The sequence below is a fragment of the Salmo trutta genome, chromosome 2 (genome assembly GCF_901001165.1).
Source record: "Salmo trutta chromosome 2, fSalTru1.1, whole genome shotgun sequence".
Lineage (NCBI taxonomy): Eukaryota > Metazoa > Chordata > Actinopteri > Salmoniformes > Salmonidae > Salmo > Salmo trutta.
Window position 1 is genome coordinate 16,193,219 of NC_042958.1, and position 18,016 is coordinate 16,211,234.

General features: G+C 42.7%; 1 protein-coding gene across 4 annotated transcripts in view; it reads left to right on the forward strand.

Moving 5' to 3' along the window:
- The window catches only part of tpk1 (thiamin pyrophosphokinase 1), a 103,065-nt gene that overhangs the window by 16,347 nt on the left and 68,702 nt on the right, over positions 1–18,016 (forward strand). For all 4 annotated transcript variants that reach the window (XM_029696688.1, XM_029696705.1, XM_029696679.1 and 1 more), the window contains 3 exons: positions 7,222–7,296; positions 8,359–8,428; positions 16,049–16,121. In XM_029696688.1, the coding sequence (XP_029552548.1) occupies positions 7,222–7,296; positions 8,359–8,428; positions 16,049–16,121 (218 nt within the window). The remainder of the gene's footprint in view (positions 1–7,221; positions 7,297–8,358; positions 8,429–16,048; positions 16,122–18,016) is intronic.

The window sequence follows — 18,016 nt, forward strand, 5'->3', positions numbered from 1 at the left end:
TGAGCGGGAACTGTGCTTCCTCAGAGGTAGGGAGGCGAGCAGGCCAGAGGTGGATGAACGCAGTGCCCTTGTTTGGGTGTAGGGCCTTATCACAGCCTGAAAGTACGGAGGTGCCGTTCCCCTCACAGCTCCGTAGGCAAGCACCATGGTCTTGTAGCGGATGCGAGCTTCAACTGGAAGCCAGTGGAGAGAGCGGAGGAGCGGGGTGACGTGAGAGAACTTGGGAAGGTTGAACACCAGATGGGCTGCGGCGTTCTGGATGAGTTGTAGGGGTTTAATGGCACAGGCAGGGAGCCCAGCCAACAGCGAGTTGCAGTAATCCAGACGGGAGATGACAAGTGCCTGGATTAGGACCTGCGCCGCTTCCTGTGTGAGGCAGGGTCGTACTCTGCGAGGATGTGAATACAGTGAAGGTAAACCTATGCATTGAGTGATGATGAGAGAGATATTGTCTCTAGAAACATCATTTAAATCAAGTGATGTCATCGCATGTGTGAGAGGTGGAACTAAAGGGTTGGATAAGGTATGTTGAGCAGGGCTAGAGGCTCTAAAGTGAAACAAGACAATAATCACTAACCAGAACAGCAATGGACAAGGCATATTGACATTAAGGAGAGGCATGCGTAGCCGAGTGATCATAAGGGTCCAGTGAGGCTGGTTGGAGACACGGCGATTCAGACAGCTAGCGGGCCAGGGTTAGCAAGCTAGCAGACGGGCCTCAGAGGGACGTCGCGACGGAGGAAGTCTGTTTATAGCCTCCTCGTGCAGAGCCTCCTCATGCGTTTACGTCGGTAGACCAGTCGTGATGGATTAGTAGGGTTCCGTGTGGTAAAGGGGACCTGTCCAATTGGCAAAAATAGGTATAGTGGCCCAAGAAATTGTCCGATGGACCTATTCAGCTAACAGCCGATATGCTCTAGACAGCGAGCGGGCCGCGGCTAGCAGGCAGGCGGGCATTCAGGGGACGCCGCAACGGAGGGGCCAGTTGAATAACCCCCTTGGGCAGATTACATCGGTAGTCCAGTCGTGAAGGACCGGCGGGGCTCCGCACCAGCAGTAAAATGGGTCCAGGCCAATTGGCAAAATAGGTATTGTATCTGTTGTTCGATCGGGTTCAAGTCCGGGCTCTGACTGGGCCACTCAAGGACATTCAGAGACTTGTCCCAAAGCCCCTCCTGCGTTGTCTTGGCTGTGTGCTTAGGGTCACCCAAACTCCCTGACTGGAAAGTTTGGGTGTTGAAAGGTGGACAGAGGATTTCGAAATCTCTGTGCAAGAAACACTTGGACGTTATTATGTGCCAGATGTTAAGACTACAAACTGTTTTAAATGGCCTATTTGCAAGATTGACTTGTTATTTCAATAGGCATAGGCTACTGACTAAAATCTGGGTTTAGAATTGCAATTCAACTTTGCCATGGTTGGGTGAGCAAGATGCAGGTATAGCCACTGATCGGCCAACATCAAATTTCAAGGAAAAGTCCACACTGAAACTGACATTAAGTGTTGCGATAGAGCTCTGACCATGATCACAATTGATAACTTTCAATTTAATTAACTAAACATGGCCATTAATAATTTCATAATAACACAAGGCTACAACAACAAACAGCGTTATAGGCTGTTTATTAAATCAGTTTGCCAGCTCCAGCTAGGCTACACAAGTAGCACAAATTGATTTGCAATGACTACAGTGATATCGTCATTTCAACATATTTATTGTATCAAATGGTAGGTTACAGTAGTCTACAATCGCATAGAAATGAATAGCCAACTTGATGGCCAACAGATGAAAATGTACCCTATCATTCTCCACATTTAATGTATTTATAATTGTGGACTTTGTGGACTCATCTAAAGAGCTCTAGTGCACCTAAAGTTGTTTTCCAATGCTTTGCCGCTGTTATATCAGTTCTAGCGCATTGATGTTTTATGGAAAAGGATTGTCTCCATAATGACCAATCTAAATAGCCTACCAACAACTGGTAAAACGTTACCATGACCTGCATGCTGCTCTGTTTCCGTAGCTGTGTTCCAATACTCATAATAACTGCAATAACCGTACTATTTGTGACACAAATTGTTAATGTAGTATGCTTATTGGTCATAGTATAGATATAGTTATTATTATTCATTTTTTATTTAACCAGGCAAGTCAGTTAAAGAACAAGTTCTTATTTACAATGACGGCCTACCTAAAGGCTGTTAGTAAAATTACAAAAATATATGGTATTACAAAAAGTATACTAAAATGAACTAATAGTATGTAGTATATACTCATTAAGTATGTAGTATACAGTATGTTATTATGGGTAATCGAACACAGCTCGTGACTCAGCTGCCTCTGCTGCAGCACTCTCTCAACCAGCGCTCTCTCAACACACACACCCCTCCGGCCCTCCCCCTCACCACCATTTACTCACTCAGTAACAGCCTGCTCACTGCCTGATAGTCAGCAGCAAGTAACAGTGAAATATATAGTCAAAAAAAAATACAAAAGAGAGAAATGCCATGGCGGCCGCAGTGCAATTTAGAAGTAGCCCACCAATACATTTTCACCCACGACATCGTTTTCAGCGTAGCCTAATTTCGTCTGAAAACCACGAACATGGCAACCCTGCACATAAGAGTGTAGCAAGATGGCTGCGTCCCATGAGAGATGAAAACATGGGGCGCCTCTCGACACCTAGGTCAGGGGAGGACTGCAAGTCCGCTGGAGCGGAACATACAGTACGTCTCTCTATCTTGCGGGGTAAGTGTGGTCACCAAACTTAAAGGCTAAAACCGTGAGGGTTCCCGGTGGACAGACAAGTCACACAGACAACTAAGACAAACCCTCAGTGCCGCAATACAGTACTGGTCAACCAAACCGAGTATCTCCCAGGTTGGTACACTGTCACAAGTAATCAAAACAAGGACAAAACCCAAACGAGATGGCACAAGCCAAACCGAGTGGGGGGACAGCATAGCACCCAGATGGAGAGGCTTGCTGCTCCAAGCTATTGAATAACAGCGGGTATACTTCTGCGCTTATACACTACATTGAGCTCTTACCAAGTGAATCCTCTTCTTCTTAAAGTTTCTATTGGCGGATTGCAACCAACTGACAGGTGCATACACGGCCACCTACTATATTAGAGTGCAAGGCCAGTCACAACCCATCTATAACACGGGTTCCCAAATGTTTTCACTAGGGGCCCCACTTTTAGCATTGGGGAGTATCCCGTCTATTTCACGTCTATTTCTATGAGCACAAGCACTGTTCATGACACAAACTGTTCACACCCCTCTTGTTGGTGGAGAGAATTTTGCAGGTTTAAAGCTTATTTCCTGCAATTCTACACATTTTGTCATGGGGGTGCAAATAACATTTTACAGTTTTAAAGCAAACTTTCTTGTAATTCTGTATATTTTTTCAATGTGTATTCATGTGATATTTGAGTGACAAAACAATTACAACAATATCTATTGTCTAAAAAAACCAAAATAAAAAACTTGAACTGGCACGCCCCATAGTTTGGGAACCACCGATCTATACCACTAACTCTGAATTTCTAATAAAATAAAATAATTTCCTACAAACCTCACTACTCCCATCACCCCCACCCAAAATACCACCCACTCCCCATTCCAGTGCAACCTCTGACCCTGTCAAACCCAGCCAATACTCATTCCAATACCATGTTTCCCTATCAATTTCAAAGAGGAATTCAATCCCATATGCCCTAATCTCATCCTAGATAACATAACTTCCTCCCTTCTGTTCCCATTATATGACACTATCTCGCGTACAGATTTCTTTGTAAGAAAATCCCCTCTGGAATGAGCCGAGAAAAGGAAGAGGTGGACTTCTTCTTTTTCTGTGGTTTTTAAATGGCAGTTGGCAACCGACTTTAAGGTACCGCCACCAACTGGACTGGAGTGTGGACCAGAGACAGTGAAAGTCTAAATCCTACCCAATATTCTCGTCTCCCTAAGGAAACGAAGTACATAATAAAATACTACATCCCTTGAAGATTTCCCCAGCAGTTCACTTAATCCTTGCTCTTCGACCCCATTACTCCTCAAATCTAATAACAATCACTCCCTTTCCCTCCCATATTTCTGGCACTGAAATAGAACATCCACTGTCTCCATTTGCTCCTGACAATGATCACACCTCACAGTCGGATGTTTCCCCACCAATTTCAGTGTACTATTTAGCCTTGTGTATAACAGTCTCAGCCTTGTGATTACACTTTCCTCCCTTCTCTCTCGACCTGAGGACCCTGCAACCATCTTTTCCTGGATCTTATACAGGTCTCTTTCATTTCCCTCCCTTTTCCACAACTCTTGCCATTTGTTTTTAACCCCTGTTTTTATTAACACCTTGGCTTCTATATTACTGATTAACAGTTCGATCTCAACATTAAGATGTTTAAGAGCCTGCTTGGCGATAACGTCAACCTCCTCATTCCTCTCTACTTCCACATACTTCCAAGAGGAACATCACAAATACCCACATCTTTTTCACCCTATACAAGCACTGTAAAACCTCATACAATACATCCTTTCTGATCTGAGACACAAATTTAATTTAAGCTCATCAGTGCTGCACAGGAGTCAGAGCAGATGACTAGCCTGTTTGGCCTCACTTCCTCCACCAACTCCGCAGCCAATAGTATGACCAACAGCTCCTTTGTGTAAAAAGATAAATGATCATTTGCTCTTTTTATCACTTCCACCTTAAACTCAGGAACACTAAAAGCTGCGCCTGTCGTCCCTGGTTTAGGGTCCTTAGATCCATCTGTGAATATATTCTAGAAAGCATAGTATTGTGTTCTTAAATGTTACTTACACCTGAATCTACTCCTCAACAGCTTCTTCCTCAGCTTATGTAAATAAGGTATTTGTTTTTTTATTTTAATACATTTGCAAATATTTCTAAATACCTGTTTTCACTTTGTCATTATGGGGTATTGTGTGTAGATAGCTGAGGATTTTTTTTTATTTAATCAATTTTAGATTAAGGCTGTAACCTAACAAAATGTGGAAAAAGTCAAGGGGTCTGAATACTTTCCGAAGGTGCTATCTATAGCATTTTCAACGCCATTCTATCTGCCCCTCACTTCATTCCTGACAAGCAACGCATCATATTCAATATTTTCTTTCCTTTGACAACTACTCTGACACTAATATGGTCCGCCCGTCATTCGAGTGTCAAACCAGACACCCAGGAACCTAAACACTCCCTTCCTCTCCAGATTCCTTCCATACAGCTTCAAGTATATTTCCCCCCCAACCTTCCTTCTAGAAAAAAAACACAGTCTGTGTTTCCTCAACTGAGAACTTGAAGCTCCACCTGAGGGACCACCGCTCAACTTCACTAATCGCTTCATGAACTCTTCTGGTTCTATGGGTAATATTTCTCCCTCTCTTCCACGGTGCCCCATCATCCGCAAACAATGACATCCCAATATCAGATCTCAACTGGGAGAATACATTGTCAGTGATAATGACGAATAACAAATGACTAATGACACTTCCCTGGGGGGTACCATTATCTACCTCATAGCTTTCTGACATAAAGCTTTCCAACCTCACTTGTATTGATCGCCCAAAAATGTAATCCTTTATCCAGTTAAAAGCCCTTCCTCCAACCCCCATGATATTCAGCTTGATAAGTAGGCCTTCCTTCCACATCATATCATATGTGGCTTCCGTATGACTAACTCAAGGCAGTACAGGATCCATCGTCCCCCTGCCTTTCCTGAACCCACTTTGATCTGGAGACATAGTCTTCTTCTCTCCAGAAAGCAAGTCAGCCTTTCCGTTATCATCCTTTCCATAAGGTTACATACATCAGATGTCAACGCTATCGGCCTATAACATGAAGAAATAGTAGGGTCTTTCCCTGGTTTCCATATCGGCACCACTACAGCCTGCTTCCAACTTCCAGGCAGTTTCCCTTCCTGCCTCACCTTATTGTAAAGACCCAATACTTTCCCCATTGCAGTGTCACTGAGATGAGCCATCATGCTGTAACACATCTCATCCTTACCAGGAGATGTTACCCCAGCTTAAGCTAATGCTTTCTTCATCTCAGCCAACGTAAAAGGGGCATTGAATTGAATGCACCCCCCCCACCAGCTCTCTCTGATCCAGGACCCCTGCATGTTCTCTTCTGACCCTCTCCCCCACTGCCCCTCTTCTGTCACATTATTTCAGCTGTTCACCTTCACAAAATAATGCCTGGGCTAACTTATCTGCCTTCTCCATATCTCTCACTGCAACAATCTCCCCACTTTTCAGCACAGGGAGATCCCAATCTCGTCTAACCACACGCATCATCTTAATCATCCCCCATACCTCTGCCACAGCAGTGGTCCTTCCTGTTTCCACTGAACCGGCGCCAATACTCCCTTTTAGCTGTCCTAATGATCCTCCTTACTACTGCTTGTGCTTGTTTATACTGAATCAGGTGCTGGTAATTATGGGACCTTTTCACCATTCTGAAAGACCTGTTCGTACACTTCACTGCTACGGTCTTTAGTCCACTACGGACCCGAACCCGGGTCTGTAGTGACGCCTAAAACACGGCGAAGCAGTGCCTCATACCGCTGCGCTACTCGGGAGGCCCTCGAATGTAGCCATTTTTGTAGAGAACGCTAGCTAACTAGCTACCGGTGGTTTGTACTAGTTATATAGCCAGCACATCGTAGTCAAAATTGCGCACTATTGCCACCTGCTGGAGTGCAGTGCAACGGGGTCTACTGCATATTGTGATACTTCTTGATGTACTGTGAGTCATTATGGAAGGGGAAGGGGATACCTAGTCAGTTGCACAACTGATTGCATTCAACCGAAATGAGCTGTCTGATGCAAGCATTTGATATCTCTAAAACATTTAAATGATTGAATTCTCTTGTTGTAAAATGGAGCCCAAAAGGCAAATAGTTCTGACTTTCATCCCACACCCAACTGTAGGTAATGTTCAAACTCATTTCTGTTTCATCTCCGAACCAAAGCGTATTTTGATTCATCCTCATTGTGGTTAAAACTATTAAAACAACAAGAACACTTTGAGTGTTAAAGTAGAATTTGATTTCTCTCAGAGGTGTTGTGGAAGGAAGAGCAATTTATGGCCTTACAGTACCTTTCTGAAGTAAACCTTCATTTCTGTTTCAGAATATATCTGGTATTGTGTAACAAATGCAAGTAATTATCTCCCTGCCTCCCTACAGGCACACAGAAAATATGTCTGATCATTCTCAACCAGCCTTTGGAAAAAGACTGCCTTCACACACTCTGGAGTAAAGGTATTCATCTTGTAGCTTTTATATTCATTAGTGTTGGGCACCAACATTGATCATTCATATGATACCAATAATATTGTTTTTTCTTTCCTCTTAGCTTAATTAAACTGTTGTGAAATAAAGCATACATGACCGTTGCACAAAACTCTTTGTCAGACCTTCGTGCAGGCTATCAAGTCAGCATACTTAATTGCCCTGCTGATGGCCCATCAGAGGTAGATGATTTGAGATTGGTTGGCTTTCATAATATTCACTCCTGGCAGTTTGGCCAATTAGCAGTTGTCTGGACTCCGCAGAGCTGTGGGGGTGAATACTGAAGTGAACATTTACACCGTTTTTATTGGTATCTTGATATTCCTTGGTACCTTTCTGTATCGGTGCTCATCACTACTAATAATCAAATTCTAAAATGTATCCTTTAGTGTAAAGTTAAGACAGCAAGTTAAGACAGCATCTGTACTGATATGGTATTGGCTGTCTCTAAGCCAACCCTCCTCTTGGACTGCTATAGGCTGTTGCTCCAGCTCACACCTTTTTGTTGGGGGTATGTTTTGAATCTGTGCTTGAGAGTGGGAAAGTTCCTATAGAAAAGGGCACTACATTCCTTATCACGGTGTGTTTGCTAGTACACACACTCTTGTGACACACATGTGCGTTTAAAACAGAATATCTCTCTCTCTGCTGAATGCATTGGTTATTTTAAACAAGGTGCTTAGAGAATGCTTCTATTGCTCCAATGCAGTCTTTCCCCAAGACACAAAAACAGACTCCTGAAAGCCACAGGTTCAATTTGAATAGCATTAATAAATTGTGAAATTTGCAAACTGAATGCTTCAAATTCCCAAAAATAAAAATAACATTAAAAGTTGGACCTGGGGACCGCATATTTTGTTTTGGGTAAAATTAGAAAGGATTTTTTTTATTTTTTTACTATTGTTACACATGCATTATGTTTGGGAGCAATAGGAAGTAAAAGCAAAAAGTTGTTTGCACACAAAACAGGCATATACATCTTAGCAAGATTCGTCCACCTCTTTCAGCTAAGCAAGGTCTCTCTCTCTATAGCTCTCATGCGGGCGTGTGCAGATGGTGCGGCCAACCACCTGTATGACATCACCGATGGACAACGAGACAGGTACAAGTAGCCACTGTGTGTGTGATTGTGTGTGTTTGAATAATTCTCTCCTTCCTAAAGGACAGATACATTAACTCTGGGGTTCTCAAACTTTTTGGGTCCGGGCACCCCTTTTGTGATAGCAAATTCATCAGGAACCCCATCAAATCAGCTGGGCTTGACAATCTGGACCCTTTCTTTCTAAAATTATCTGCTGAAATTATTGCAACCCCTATTACTAGCCTGTTCAACCTCTCTTTCGTGTCGTCTGAGATTCCCATAGATTGGAAAGCAGCTGCTGTCATCCCCCTCTTCAAAGGAGGGGACACTCTTGACCCAAATTGCTACAGACCATCCTACCCTGCCTTTCTTAGGTCTTCGAAAGCCAAGTCAACAAACAGATTACCGACCATTTCGAATCCCACCGCACCCTCTCCGCTATGCAATCTGGTTTCAGAGCTGGTCATGGTTGCACATCAGCCACGCTCAAGGTCCTAAACGACATCGTAACCGCCATCGATAAGAAACAATACTGTGCTGCCGTATTCATTGACCTGGCCAAAGCTTTTGACTCTGTTAATCACCACATCCTCATCGGCAGACTCAGTAGCCTTGGTTTCTCAAACGATTGCGTCGCCTGGTTCACCAACTACTTCTCTAATAGAGTTCAGTGTGTCAAATCGGAGGGCCTGCTGTCTGGACCTCTGGCAGTCTCTATGGGGGTACCACAGGGTTCAATTCTTGGGTCAACTCTTTTCTCTGTATACATCAATGATGTCGCTCTTGCTGCTGGTGAATCTCTGATCCACCTCTACGCAGACGACACCATTCTGTATACTTCTGGCCCTTCGTTGGACACTGTGTTAACTAACTTCCAGACGAGCTTCAATGCCATACAACTCTCCTTCCGTGGTCTCCAACTGCTCCTAAATACAAGTAAAACTAAATGCATGCTCTTCAACCGATCGCTGCCTGCACCTGCCCGCCTGTCCAGCATCACTTCTCTGGACGGTTCTGACTTAGAATTTCTGGACAACTACAAATACCTAGGTGTCTGGTTAGACTGTAAACTCTCCTTCCAGACTGACATCAATCATCTCCAATCCAAAGTTAAATCTAGAATCGGCTTCCTATTTCGCAACAAAGCATCCTTCACTCATGCTGCCAATCATACCCTCGTAAAACTGACCATCCTACCAATCCTCGACTTCGGCGATGTCATTTACAAAATAGCCTCCAATACCCTACTCAACAAGCTGGATGCAGTCTATCACAGTGCCATCCGTTTTGTCACCAAAGCCCCATATACTACCCGCCACTGTGACCTGTACGCTCTCGTTGGCTGGCCTTCGCTTCATAATCGTCGCCAAACACATTGGCTCCAGGTCATCTACAAGACCCTGCTAGGTAAAGTCCCCCCTTATCTCCGCTCACTGGTCACCATAGCAGCACCCACCTGTAGCACGCGCTCCAGCAGGTATATCTCTTTGGTCACCCCTAAAGCCAACTCCTCCTTTGGTCGTCTCTCCTTCCAGTTCTCTGCTGCCAATGACTGGAACGAACTACAAAAATCTCTGAAACTGGGAACACTTATCTCCCTCACTAGCTTTAAGCACCAGCTATCAGAGCAGCTCCCAGATCACTGCACCTGTACATAGCCCATCTATAATTTAGCCCAAACAACTACCTCTTCCCCTACTGTATTTATTTATTTTATTTATTTTGCTCCTTTGCACCATATTATTTATATTTTAACTTTGAACTTTCTTCAAATTACAAATCTACCATTCCAGTGTTTTACTTGCTATACTTTATTTACTTTGCCACCATGGCCTTTTTTGCCTATACCTCCCTTATCTCACATCATTTGCTCACATTGTATATAGTCTTATTTTTTTCTACTGTATCATTGATTGCATGTTGTTTTACTCCATGTGTAACTCTGTTTTTGTATGTTGTCGAACTGCTTTGCTTTATCTTGGCCAGGTCGCAATTGTAAATTAGAACTTGTTCTCAACTTGCCTACCTGGTTAAATAAAGGTGAAATAAATAAAAATAAAAAAATAATCAGAACACAACTCGAGTGAAATAAAAATAGCATACAAGGATTCCTTCGGCAGTGCCTGACCGGAGAAACCAAGTCTCGGGCCCTGGGAAGGAATATTTTAAAGGCCCGCCTCCTGGAACCAGAGAACATTTTGCAGTTTTCATCCTAATTTCCTGCAATTCTACACATTTTGTCATTGTAACTTTAAAGCTAATATCCTGCAATTCTACACAGTGTTCCATTAGGCAAAGAGAAAATGTTTAAGTTTTAAAGCTTAAACAGTGCATTTATGTGAGATTTTTTTTGGGGGGGAATGCAAGAAGTATTGAGAAGAAAAATATATACATGGCGTGGATACCAATATCCCTGTGAGCCTCCCAGGTCCATGTTGCCCAGGGTTGAGAAAATACATTGTAGATTACATTGTATTGTATTACACCCTCTAAATTTATTCCCCAGATTCCTTGGCCAAAATTTGTTTAATCTGTTGTTGTTAGTAATATTAATGAAAACAATTAATTGTTACATTTCTATATTATTATATATATTTTTGTATATACAGTACCAGTCAAAAGTTTGGACATACGTACTCATTCCAGGGTTTTTCTTTATTTTTACTATTTTCTTCATTGTAGAATGATAGTGAAGACATCAAATCTATGAAATAGCACATATAGAATTATGTAGTAAACAAAAAAGTATTAAACAAATCAAAATATATTTTATTTTTGAGATTTTTCAAAGTAGCCACCCTTTGCTTTGATGACAGCTTTGCATACTCTTGGCATTCTCTCAACCAGCTTCACCTTGAATGCTTTTCTCACATATGCTGAGCACTTGTTGGCTGCTTTACCTTCACTCTGCGGTCCAACTCATCCCAAACCATCTCAATTGGATTGCGGTCGGGTGATTGTGGGGGTCATCGGATCCATCACTCTCCTTTTTGGTCAAATAGCCTGGAGGTGTGTTTTGGGTCATTGTCCTGTTGAAAAACAAATGATAGTCCCACTAAGCGCAAACCAGATGGGATGGTGTATTGCTGCAGAATGCTGTGGTAGCCATGCCTTGAATTCTAAATAAATCACTGACAGTGTCACCAGCAAAGCACCCCCAACACCATCCCCTCCATGCTGTGAACCACACATTCAAAGGTCATCCATTCACCTACTTTGCATCTCACAAAGTCACAGTGGTTGGAACTTTTTTTAAACCAGAGGAAAGGGTGCCTCCTACTGGCCCTCCAACACCACTTCCAGCAGCATCTGGTCTCCCATCCAGGGACCAACCTTGCTTAGCTTCAGAAGCAAGCCAGCAGTAGGATGCAGGGTGGTATGCTGCTGTTACTTGAACTCTGATGCATTTATTTGGGCTGCAATCTGAGGTGCAGCTAACTCTAATGAACTTGTCCTCTGCAGCAAAGGTAACTCTGGGTCTTCCTTTCCTGAGGCGGTCCTCATGAGAGATAGTTTCAGCATAGCACGTGATGGTTTTTGCGACTGCACTTGAAGAACTTTCAAAGTTCTTGATATTTTCAGTATTGACTGACCTTCATGTCTTAAAGTAATGATGGACTGTCGTTTCTCTTTGCTTATTTGAGCTGTTCTTGCCATAATATGGACTTAGTTTTTACCAAGTAGTGCTATCTTCTGTATACCACCCCTACCTTGTCACAACACAACTGATTGGCTCAAAAGCATTAAGAAGGAAAGAAATTCCACAAATTAACTTTTAACAAGGCACACCTGTTAATTGAAATGCATTCCAGGTGACTACCTCATGAAGCTGGTTGAGAGAATGCCAAGAATGTGCAAACCTGTCATCAAGGCAAAGGGTGGCTATTTTGAAGAATCTCAAATATAAAATATACACTGCTCAAAAAAATAAAGGGAACACTTAAACAACACAATATAACTCCAAGTCAATCACACTTCTGTGAAATCAAACTGTCCACTTAGGAAGCAACACTGATTGACAATAAATGTCACATGCTGTTGTGCAAATGGAATAGACAACAGGTGGAAATGATAGGCAATTAGCAAGACACCCCCAATAAAGGAGTGGTTCTGCAGGTGGGGACCACAGACCACTTCTCAGTTCCTATGCTCAGTTCCATATTATTTATATTTATATTTTAACTTTTAACTTTCTTCAAACTACAAATCTACCATTCCAGTGTTTTTTTCTTGCCATACTTTATTTACTTTGCCACCATGGCATTTTTTTGCCTTTACCTCCATTATCTCACATCATTTGCTCACATTGTATATAGTCTTATTTTTTTTCTACTGCATCATTGATTGTATGTTGTTTTACTCCATGTGTAACTCTGTGTTTTTGTATGTTGTCGAACTGCTTTGCTTTATCTTGGCCAGGTCGCAATTGTAAATGAGAACTTGTTCTCAACTTGCCTACCTGGTTAAATAAAGGTGAAAAAAAAAAAAAAAAAAAAAAATGCTTCCTGGCTGATGTTTTGGTCACTTTTGAATGCTGGCGGTGCTTTCACTCTAGTGGTAGCATGAGACGGAGTCTACAACCCACACAAGTGGCTCAGGTAGTGCAGCTCATCCAGGATGGCACATCAATGCGAGCTGTGGCAAGAAGGTTTGCTGTGTCTGTCAGCGTAGTGTCCAGAGCATTAGGTACATCAGGAGACGTGGAGGAGGCCGTAGGAGGGCAACAACCCAGCAGCAGGACCGCTACCTCCGCCTTTGTGCAAGGAGGAGCAGGAGAAGCACTGCCAGAGCCCTGCAAATGACCTCCAGCAGGCCACAAATGTGCATGTGTCTGCTCAAACGGTCAGAAACAGACTCCATGAGGGTGGTATGAGGGCCCGACGTCCACGGTGGGGGTTGTGCTTACAGCCCAACACCGTGCAGGACATTTGGCATTTGCCAGAGAACACCAAGATTGGCAAATTCGCCACTGGCGCCCTATGCTCTTCACAGATGAAAGCAGGTTCACACTGAGCACATGTGACAGACGTGACAGAGTCTGGAGACGCCGTGGAGAACGTTCTGCTGCCTGCAACATCCTCCAGCATGACCGGTTTGGCGGTGGGTCAGTCATGGTGTGGGGTGGCATTACTTTGGGGGGCCGCACAGCCCTCCATGTGCTCGCCAGAGGTAGCCTGACTGCCATTAGGTACCGAGATGAGATCCTCAGACCCCTTGTGAGACCATATGCTTGTGCGGTTGGCCCTGAGTTCCTCCTAATGCAAGACAATGCTAGACCTCATGTGCTCCATCCACCAATGCCATGTTGCACCACAGACTGTCCAGGAGTTGGCGGATGCTTTAGTCCAGGTCTGGGAGGAGATCCCTCAGGAGACCATCCGCCACCTCATCAGGAGCATGCCCAGGCGTTGTAGCGAGGTCATACAGGCACGTGGAGGCCACACACTACTGAGCCTCATTTTGACTTGTTTTAAGGACATTACATCAAAGTTGGATCAGCCTGTAGTGTGGTTTTCCACTTTAATTTTGAGTGTGACTCCAAATCCAGACCTCCATGAGTTGATAAATTGGATTTCCATTGATTATTTTTGTGTGATTTTGTTGTCAGCACATTCAACTATGTAAAGAAAAAATCAGATCTAGGATGTGTTGTTTAAGTGTTCCCTTTATTTTTTTGAGCAGTATATTTTGATTGGTTTAACACTTTTTTTTGGTTAATACATGATTCTTTATGTTATTTCATAGTTTTAATGTCTTCACTATTATTCTACAATGTAGAAAATAGTAAAAATAATGAAAAACCCTGGAATGAGTAGGTGTGTCCAAACTTTTGACTGGTACTGTATATATCGCCTTTCCTTCCATTTCTCTGCTGCCAATGACTGGAACGAACTGCAAAAATCACTGAAGCTGGAGACTTATATCTCCCACATTAGCTTTAAGCACCAGCTGTCAGAGCAGCTCACAGATCACTGCACCTGTACATATCCCATCTGTAAACAGCCCATCTATCTACCTCATCCCCTTACTGTATTTATTTTATTTATCTTGCTCCTTTGCACCCCAGTATCTCTACTTGCACATTCATCTTCTGCACATCTACCACTCCAGTGTTTTTAATTGCTATATTGTAATTACTTCGCCACCATGGCCTATTTATTGCCTTAACTTACCTCATTTGCACTCACTGTATATAGACTTTTTTTTTTTTTGTACTGTATTATTGACTGTATGTTTTGTTTATTCCATGTGTAACTCTGTGTTGTTGTATGTGTCGAGTTGCTATGCTTTATCTTGGCCAGGTCGCAGTTGCAAATGAGAACTTGTTCTCAACTAGCCTACCTGGTTAAATAAAGGTGAAATAAATAAATAAATAAATATTTTTTTATATGCACAACATGACCAAAAGTATGTGGACACCTGTTCGTCGAACATCTCATTCCAAATCATTGGCATTAATATCGAGTTGGTCCTCCCTTTGCTGCTATAACAGCCTCCACTCTTCTGGGAAGGCTTTCCACTTGTTGTTGGAACATTGCTGTGGGGACTTGCTTCCATTCAGCCACGAGCATTAGTGAGGTCGGGCACTGATGTTGGCCGATTAGGCCTTGCTCACAGTCGGCGTTCCAATTCATCCCAAAGGTGTTCGATGGGGTTGAGGTCAGGGCTCTGTGCAGGCCAGTCAAGTTCTTTCTCACTGATCTCGTCAAACCATTTCTGCATGGACCTAGCTTTGTGCACAGGGGCATTGTCATGCTGAAACAGGAAAGGGCCTTCCCCAAACTGTTGCCACGAAGTTGGAAGCACAGAATCGTCTGGAATGTAATTGTATGCTGTAGCATTAAGATTTCTCTTCACCGGAACTGAGGCCTACCCCGAACCATGAAAAACAGCCCCAGACCATTATTCCTCCTCCTCCAAACTTTACAGTTGGCACTATGCATTGGGGCAGGTTGCGTTCTCCTGGAATCTGCCAAACCCAGATTTGTCTGTCGCACTTCCAGATGGTGAAGCGTGGTTCATCACGCCAGAGAACACGTTTCCTCTGCTCCAGAGTCCAATGGCGGCAAGATATACATCACTCCAGCCGCGCTTGGCTGCTCGGCCATGGAAACCCATTTCATGAAGCTCCCGATGAACAGTTCTTGTGCTGACGTTGCTTCCAGAGGCAGTTTGGAACTCAGTAGAGAGTGTTGCAACCGAAGACAGACAATTTTTATGCGCTACTCACTTCAGCACTCGGAGGTCCTGTTCTGTGAGCTTTTGTGGCTTACCACTTTGCGGCTGAGCCGTTGTTTCTCCTAGACATTTCTACTTCACAATAACATAACTTATAGTTGACCGGGGCAGCTCTAGCAGAGCAGAAATTTGACGAACTGACTTGTTGGAAAGGTGGCAGCTATGGAGATTGCATGGCTCTGTGCTCAATTTTATACACCTGTCAGCAACGGGTGTGGCTGAAATAGCCTAAACCACAAATTTGAAGGGTTGCCCACATACTTTTCTGTGTGTGTGTATATATATGTATATATATATATATGTGTGTGTGTCTTTTCATCTGGCCACGGACCCCCATATTTCCCAAACTGACACTTTCCCAAATCCTCTTTCTCTCTTTATTTTTCTTGTTCTCTCATCTAGTTTTCTTCCAGACTACATCAGTGGAGACTTTGATTCTATTACTGCAGAGGTCAAAGCTTTCTACACAGAGAAGGTGATACACACACACACACACACACACACACACACACACACACACACACACACACACACACACACACAGTGTACGATTGTGTTCAGAGCCCAGGGTACATAAGTGTTTACTGTTTGAAATGGAGATGACACCCTGAGTGTTTGAGAGACGAGGAGTAGGCACCCAGCCATGATGAGTCATGTAAATAGCAGCGTTCTCTGTCATCTATGAGAATGAGCCCAGTTTAACACTGATCAGCCATTATTCACTGTATGCATTACATTATGGTAGTGATATTAGAGGTTCATCGCTCTGGTTCTTTAAACCCACAGTACTCTGCTCCTTCTAATCAGAGACTGACTTAGACCTGGACAACTGGCCGTTCACTATGTAGAGAAAAGAAAACCAATAAAAAACACATGACCTTCTAGTATCTACCTGCATTATGTTATGGTAATGTTAGAGAGAATAGGGTTGGATTTATTCTAATGTTGCTCAGAGAATCACAAGCTATGGTAATGTTAGAGAGAGTTGGGATGGATTTATTATAATATTACTCAGAGAATCTCAAGCTATGGTAATGTTGTAGAGAATAGGGTTGGATTTATTCTAATATTACTTAGGGAATATCCCAGGGATATGCGCAATGTCGTCAGGGGTATGCCAAATAAAAATGGGGTTCATATTAAAAAAAATCTAACACATTTTCAAACAGTCCATTTATATTTTCCAACTGGGCTATACATTTGGGGGAGGTTTTTTTCTCGCCTGAGTAGCCTCAGTTCATTGCCAAAAATAAAATGAAACCATCTAGGGTTCAGCGAAATAACAACACAATGTCAAAAACAAAAAAACACGTTTGTCAAAAACAGGTAGCCTAGTCAAATAATTAACATCAAATCACATTAACCATTACTCTCTCGCAGGAATTCCACAAATGGTTGTCGTGGAATATCTAATCAAAAGGAAGAGAGAGTGCAGATTCTGTCAAACAACACTTTAACAACACTTTATCATAAGATTTGCAAAAATGGTGTATCAATTACCCCCTCAAAAGTGCATAGTTGAAAAGCTCAACAAACAGTGCCGGATCAATGCTTTTATAGAGAAAATACATACAAGCCCTTTCTGTATACGTGGCAGTCAGCAGATAGTGTGTAAAAGGTAAAGCAATGTCTGAGTAAACTTAGGATAGCACAAGGTTGATAGCCCAAGGGCTCAACCGTCTAACTGCATTCACAACAACAAACACTATATCGTACTCCTTTCTGCAAGGTTCCATACATGTGACTTTTTCTGTAGATAGTAAACCCACAGGATTTTACATGCTGCGGTTACACCCAAACGTCTCTTAGCTGTAAGCCCAGTCTTATAACTAAGTCACACCAAGACAAGTTTGTATCAGGTTAGAAAAAACACTAGCATATAACAAGATACTATACTTTAAGCAGTAAAACACGGAATAGCATGACTAATTATGTACTTTTCCATGACATTTCCTCCCTTTTGAGACTAAGTCTCAACCTAATAGAAAATTACTTACAAGCATTTCCATTAAACAAGCATTAACATGAGGGAAAAGAAAATACTTTCTTACACTTAGTATATTACAATTGTAAATTACCTATGTTGTCAATGAGTTTCAACCCTTCATATAGTGCAATTCATTCTCAGAAAGGGGAAAGAAACATATGAATTCAAACATCAGTACATACTTTATCACCACACACAAGGCAATAGCTTCGTTGAGACTATCCATATTGCCATAGGGTCACTATAACGGTAGGCCCTTAACTCTACTTTGGGAGCACCATTTACAGAACACCCGCCATGAGCATGGCCTATGGACATGCTGCACCATTAACTTCATGTTTTTACCTCAGTGTTATGGATTATCATAGTCTTCATCAGACATG